At 37.3% G+C, this 7,679-nt stretch overlaps 1 protein-coding gene and 1 pseudogene across 1 annotated transcript; both read left to right on the plus strand.

The window, feature by feature from the left end:
* Positions 1 to 2,215: 2,215 nt before the first annotated feature.
* Positions 2,216 to 2,554, plus strand: LOC116245478 (PHD finger-like domain-containing protein 5A; annotated as a pseudogene).
* A 2,506-nt stretch (positions 2,555 to 5,060) lies between these two features.
* Positions 5,061 to 5,967, plus strand: LOC116245479 (uncharacterized). The gene is made up of 2 exons (XM_031616999.1): positions 5,061 to 5,202; positions 5,255 to 5,967. The coding sequence occupies exons 1-2, from the start codon at positions 5,061 to 5,063 to the stop codon at positions 5,965 to 5,967; spliced, it is 855 nt and encodes a 284-aa protein (XP_031472859.1).
* Positions 5,968 to 7,679: the final 1,712 nt, after the last annotated feature.

Consider the following 7,679-nt stretch of genomic DNA (forward strand, 5'->3'; position numbering starts at 1 on the left):
CTTTGGAATAGATCTTGATTTCATCAAAGGAAACTCCATAAAACATCTGAAGAACACTTGCTGATGAAGAAATAAGTATGTCTTGGTAGGCCTTAATCACTTCTAGAAACACTCCTTAAATTTAGATTTAGGTTGAGTCCACTTCAATCTCTATGATTGTTTGGGGGTTAATATCTTCGCAAATTTTAAGAGCTAAGGCATGCTTGTTTTGATCTCTTTGGCATTCGATCACCTTGTACTGGTACCACATCAAGAAATAATTATGAAATGATAAGTTGTACTTATTAATAAATTGAATTGCCTACTCTTTCATAATCCTATCTAATAATTTAAATAAAATTAATGCCTTAATTTGCAAAGGATAGCATGGGGATACTAAACCATGCTTATTCCATATCAAAAATAGTTTTTTCCCTATATTTTTATACCCAATGTGTGAATATGCACAAAATTTATTCTTTTATAAAATTACCTACAAAAATACGCAAGGAATAGCATAACTGCTTCATTTTGTAGAAAATAATTTTATGAATAGATTATAATGTAAGAGCTTTTCGAGATTCTCACTCATAAATTCACGCTCATTAATAATAAATAAACCCTCCTAACAAATGCTTAAAAAGACGTGCTTTTGGACGAACTTCTCATCGAAAAGAAAAAGGAAGCCTTAAGAATTTTGGTCGAAACAAGATTGCAGCAATCATTGGATAGCAAGCGAATCACAAACAACGAATAATTGATGTACCTTGCAGAGCACGTAGGCATATTCTCGAAAGGACTCACAAAATCATGAGCATACATGACCCAGATCTTCCCCTTACTCTCAAGGACGACCCGATTTCATCTGTCGTTGAACTTTTGTCAATTTCTTCACACGCCAGAATTGCACCCTCAGAGCACAGGAAATTTTAAACATTCATAAAAAGAAACTATGCCCTAAGGTACATTTGCTTTGAAATAGGGATTATTAGCAACAACTTTTTTCAGTTGGCTTGTGGAATGGGCCAGAAAACAATTTCATGAGTTTCTGAAGACTACTATCCACAGCCTCTATGTGGATAGTAGGCATGTGCGGCCTCACCAGTCCCAAAATAAAGAATAAAATGAAAAATAATAAAAATAGCCTGATTCTAATTGTCTTGTTGTCAAAAAGAAACCTCAAATTCCAGGACATAGAAGCATTCTTTCGTCTTCTTATCGGTAGAAGAGAGCAATGGTTACTCTTGAGCTTGATTAGAGAAAAGCAGATAAAATTAGAATGAAATCGCAATCCCCCTCATAGAAATCATTCAAAATGGGTCTTTCGAATCATTAGAAATTAGTAAAACTTGCCGATAAACAAATAGATTTTCTACTCTGCCTATGCCGAATAAATCCAGACCTTATACAAGAGCATATAAGGTTGTGTTCCCGATTTAGACATGGCCTATGCAAGAAGGTTGAGAAAGGGTGGAAGAAGAAACGAGGCTAAGAGAAGGGTCAAATAAATAGCTAAAAATATAGAAAACATATGAACCATATCAAAGAGAACATTGAAAAATACTATAAGTACTATTGGAGTTTTCATAAGCCAGTCGGAAAGAGAGTAAAAAAGGAAAGAAGAGCAACCTTAGATATGGAAACATTGTAAAAATCTGAGAGCCCAAGTAAGACATCACAAGGCAATAGGAGCATCTCAACAGAAAAGATGATCGACGAAAGAAGAAAAAATATAATTTCTTCCCTTTCTAAAAAGCATCGTTATGCTTAATTGCAAGAGTAGTAAAATGCTCAATCAAACTTACTTCCTAATCACGAGCGTTATAAGATTCCTATAAAATCAAAGAATGAGCTATAAATAAATAGCAAATCATTCTAACTTTCATTTTCTAGCTCCAGAAACAACCAATAATCAAAGTTATTAGTACTCAATGCTGGCTATGCCTCAGCTTAACTTGAAATAATTCAATAAAAAGCCCAAAAAATCAAAGCGAAAGTTGGCAAGCATCATAATTTGCATCATAAAAAATCACCGCATAAGCAAAAGCATTCTAAGTCTATAAACGTAGCCGAAGAATAAACCATATAAATTGCTTACAGTAGCCTGCCAGTGACTATCGATGTGGCTCCATCTTCTCATATTCGCCTACCCAAGATTCGAAGATTAAAATGATCATTTTTAATTAAGTAAATTTTTATCTTATCAACCCTTCAAATTGATAATCATTTATAAGAGATGGCTAAGCACCACCCAGATCTAATCATGTGCAGAAAGCAGTGGGGAGTGGCGATCGGCAGACTTTGCGAGAAATGCTAAGGAAAGTGTGTTATCTGTGACTCTTACGTCCGCCTTACTACACTAGTAAGGATCTGCGATGAATGCAACTATGGAACCAACCATAATCGATGCTTAATATGCAACGGGCCAGGAGTCTCCGATGCATTCTACTGTAGATAATGTGTCCAGCAAGAAAAGGATAGGGATGGTTGCCCGAAGATTATAAACTTAGGCTCTGTTCGAGTGGATCAATTTTATGAGAGGAAAAAATATGGATTTGGAAAACGAGCAGGATGATGATTAATATGATGTGGATAGGTTTATTTATCATGCTTAGAGCTAGTTTAATATAAATTAACTTTATTGGACCCTATCTAGCATGGATTAACTTTTGCTTTTTACCAAGCTTTTTTGCTATTTGATCATTTTGTTGTCCCATCATACATAACAATTTTTATTCTCTAAAAGTTTGCCGGGGATTAATTATATATTTATAAGTGGATGAGCTTTATCTCAGATCCTGGGTAACTCCAAGCTGGGCTCTTCACGCTTTATGAGGCTCGTTACGGAGCGCAGACATCCCTAAATATCAACTTCATTCCCGATTTATTGCAGTACATAAAGCAGAAGTTGACATCGTAGGAGTTAATCAGACTTGAAGATTATCATTTGCAGAACTATCTTATGTAGCTTTCAATCAGCTATAAATAGTAAAAAACTCTCCAAGCCCTTACAGACAAGATCCTAGCTCACATCCGAAGCAACAATAACTTTTGGTATCGCCATAACAACCAATAGCAGTTGGATGAATAGCAACAACAGAAGCATCATGCCATTGTTTGCTATCATAAAGACCTTGAGTAACTCAAAAATGTATTTTCTAACATAGATAACCATTCTACTTTCAAACCGTCTTACCAACGCAAGACTACCGAAGCTTATACATTTCAACTTTTGCATAATACTTCAGAGCCATATTTTGGCACGCGACAACCTCTCAATCATTTGGCTTACATACCATTGTTCCTCATCTAAAAGATGTCATTAACCAAAAGATAAATTTCCCTGGAGCAGCAAGAGGCATAAAATAAATTGCCACAATAATAACCCCGTCAAAAGGGTAGCTAAATAGTAGGGGAAAAGCGAGTTGAATACGAAAATTAGAGAAAAATGATGCAGGAATGCATAGTTTTTTTATTGAGCAATAAGACAAGAAATGTATCAACGACCAAATAATCTCCAAAGGAAATTTCAGAAGATGCTGAGTAATAACTTGAAAAAAGTTCTAGCTAAAGTGAAGACCATTAATCAATCTCACAATAGTAGACTATTTTGGATTAATTCTTAAGATTTGTCTAGAATTAATATCCCTGCCAAAATTTCCTAACAGTCATCATATGGAACTCTTGACTCTAAATCTCATCAACTCTTGCAAAAAAGCCTATACGATTTTTCTTCAGCCTGAACTTTTAGCTTAGCTGGAGCCTAATGAAAAAGAATCAAATACAAGTAGATAACAAAATCTTTCAAGCCTAAAATCAGTATCTCTAGATGCACAGGCACAATAGATCCTATCAATGATTTCTTAGAAACACTTAACTGAAGTTGAGATTGAAATCTTAAGTATCACGTTTTTAAAGAATTGGGTTAGGACTCTCAAAGCCATCACAATTTAGATGAGAAAGCGCTAATAAGCATCCCTGCAGATGAATGGATGGCTTAATAGCACCGAGGAGATCGCAAGGGTCAAGTCAGCCTATCAACAAATGCTTGACAATCCTTAATTCGTCGAGCTAACGAAATATAGGGCCATGGGATCTGGTATTCCGTGGAAATAAGATGACTACTTAAAGTTTTTAAAAGGCCTAAACGAGTTCTTGAACATCCCCACCAACAATAAAAAGATAGCATCTTCAATGGGGTAAGGTTATGAGCCTAATCATGTAAAACACGTAAAGGGCGTTTATTTGACAGTTATGAAGGAAAGAATGGATAAGGGATAGTGTGGGGGGGAAACGTGGGAAATCATTGAGCAAATCAGACTTTATAGAGAAAGATATCAGTAATTTTTCAATGAGGTGGTTTGAAAAAGGAAAAAAGATTAAAAAACGGAAGCCAAAGCGTAAGCGACGGAACAGTGCCTCTTAGGATTGCGAGTAATAGCCTGATTCTGAATATTGATGCATTAAAATTTATTGTGCCTCGAATCTTCTTTAGCTTATATAGTGGAAAATAAGTACCGGTTCATAATTAAATATCTTGCATGAGCAGCAACTTGCCGGTTTATAAAATCATCCATGATGGCTAAGCCACAACCACATTATACAATGTTCTCACCCATGATGAGGTAAACAAGGTTCCTGAGGGTCTTCGGGCTACTTTCCTTGCAGAGGGTGAGGCAACACATGCTGATGGAGATAAGAAGACAATCTACATCACTCCACATAAGGCATCAACACCATTATCTCCTCTGACGTCTCCATTAATTTTTCACTTGGAAGCAGTGAAGACCCGAATACTTAGGGCTTGCTACTGATTTCCTTTCTTCTCCTTATAAGTTCTGGAGAAAGTCCAAACCCTACACTCCTCCAACTGTCTCAATCGTCAGCAAAACTCCCTATTACCAAAGACTGGTTAGCCTTGCTGAGGCAAGAAATAGAACCCGGAGTGGGGCAATGGAAGAGGAGACGTTGAGGGATCCCCTCAATTCTTCAGAAAAATTGCTGAGGATTTTGCAAAGGAATATGACCTTGAGATCAAAGTGATTGCAGGAGATGATTTGCTTAAATAAGGATTCAGACTCATGCATGCTGTTGGCCGTGCAAGTGATAAGGAGCCTGTTTTCGTTAACATCGCCTATCGTGGAAACCCAGATTCACAAGACTGGACTGCATATGTTGGAAAGGGTGTCTGCTTCGATACTGGAGGACTCAATATCAAGCCAGGTAATTTTGGCCTTATTTAGCTTCTGGTATGTTGGGAATGTTCTTGGATAAGCTGGGAGCCATGACTGTGCTTTCTGCCTTTCAATCCGTTGTCAGGGAAAAGGCCAGAATCAACTTGACTGCACTATCGGCCTCGTTGAGAACTTTATCAACGAAAACAACTACAGACCTTCTGACATTATTACAAGTCGCAAGGGACTGACCGTTGAAATCGGAAACACTGATGCTGAGGGACGCTTGGTCTTGGCTGACTGCATGAATTGGGTTCAGGAGAATTTCAATGTTAAGGTGTTGATTGAGCTATCAACTCTTACTGGAGCTATGATCACCTGCTTGGGAAGTGACGCTACCGGACTTTTCAGTAATGATGAGGGCCTTGTTCATGATCTGAAGGCTGTTGGAGAAAAGATCCATGAACGCTCTTGGCATCTTCCTGTCAACAAATATCATAAAGATATTATTACCCCCAAATACTGCGACCTCACCAACCACTCAGGAAAAGCCGAAGCTGGAGCCAGTCAAGCTGCTGCCTTCTTGAAGGAGTTTGTTGAGCCAGGTGTTAAATGGGCTCATTTGGACATCGCTGGAACATCTATGGTCAACAATGAAGCCACCGGATGGGGATCCCGCCTATTGTCGAGTATGCTTGTGAAGCTAGCATCAGGGAGAAAGAGCATGGAAAAGATCATTCTTAACATCATGGCATGGACATGGCATGGACATGGGCATGGACATGGACATGGACATGGGCATAAGCATCATTGATCATCTATATGAGAAAATTATTTGAAAATAATATTGCTTCTTTTTCCTTTAAGTATTCCTTCATTTATATTTGATTGATCTTTCTATTCAGAAGAATCAATAAATTATAATCCTAAGTTATTACAAAATCAAGATGCCAATCAGCTTATTCAATTCTCTTATCTTTGCTCTTAAATTTTCATTTTTTATTAAGGGAATCCTATATTTCTTCAGACTCGTTTGAATTACCCTCGTCATCGCTATCCCCTGCTTGCCCACTCTCATCTTATTCATCCTAAATTAATATCGATATACCACGTCTTAGCTGCTTTATGATTCTTCGATGCTGTTTCCTTGTCTATCAATACCGTCCAGCATTTATAAATCAGCACCAAGCCCCTTATAAACTTTTTCTCGATATTATGCCTCTTGAGCTATCGGATTCCCTTGGAGTTTGATCTTAGCCAAACGGGTACGCTTCAAATATCGAGTCCAGCTAAAATCTTTGATAAGATTGAAGTCCAAAGAGAGTTAGTATAATCGTGGAAATTTAGCCAATGGTTCAAGATGCTAGCTTTCAAGGCTAAATTGCATTTAAATTACTTATTGTAGCTGAGTTCGAGGTTTGAGAGGTTCCCAAGGCAGGGAAATAGATGAGAGAACTCAGCTGGCAGTTGCATAGTGAAAGGTGTTCTAATCTTTGACATTTTTCAACAAATGTGGAGATCTTTTGAGTGAATAAGACCAAGTTGATCTCATCCAAGCAAAGCTACTACAGTTTGTAGGCGACTCCATGTTCCTTTATACGTTGGGAAACTTTTTGAAATGAAGTTGGCTCCATATTCTATATATAATAACAGGAATTGATGAGATAAATCATTGAATGTATTGGATAGTTTCAACCCAGGAGCGTTTTCCCTCAAGAGGCAATCCATAATGGACGTACGGAATGGTGATGTCAGTGTCATAGTCATGCCAACGAGTCAAGAATTCTCCTTTCTAGATGTAGCCGATTCCTCCCAATATGGATGGATCCTCGAAGTAAATGTAGCGATCGTCAGATCCAATGGCAACAACATAGTGTCCGTCTTCCCAAAGATCTTCCCAATCTGCGTCCTACTCGTCATCGTCTCTCCAGGCCTGTATCAGCACAATAACTGGAATTTTTCGATTTAAATAATCCTAAAGATCTTTAATGGTCATATTGAAGTGATGGTCGCCTTTAAGTCCGAACTCTCTTGCCACACGTAGCATTTCATGAATATTTGTCCCATCATCTTAAGTAGCTTTAGTCATCTCCTAAAGTATGAATTATATTTCTTAAATTCCATAGTACATTAGAACTGCCTGCAGACTAGATGGGCCACATGTATAGTAGGTAGCTTGTCTTACATCTGGTACGTTAATCAGATTAATTATTTTTGTCTTCGTCACCAACTGAAGTGTTGTAAAACTCTGATGAGGGTCGAGTTTACAAAATCAGGGTCAATAATGGCGCCAGCGTAATTTGGAACTTTTCCGAGCCTTTCCGCTAATACCACTTGTAAGACAAACAAAATTACAAACAAGTAATGAAGCTTCATCTTTCAATAAAATTATAACAGTTTAGATTAAACAACTACTTAATTTAGGTTCAAAAATGACGACTTCCTATTTTTCTGGAATTACCTGTAATTCAACTAGAGGCCATATTAATAATCTTTAGAGCCTTGATTATTAATTAGATTTTAATT

This window comes from Nymphaea colorata, unplaced genomic scaffold (assembly GCF_008831285.2).
Source record: "Nymphaea colorata isolate Beijing-Zhang1983 unplaced genomic scaffold, ASM883128v2 scaffold0684, whole genome shotgun sequence".
In the NCBI taxonomy this organism is placed as follows: Eukaryota; Viridiplantae; Streptophyta; class Magnoliopsida; order Nymphaeales; family Nymphaeaceae; genus Nymphaea; species Nymphaea colorata.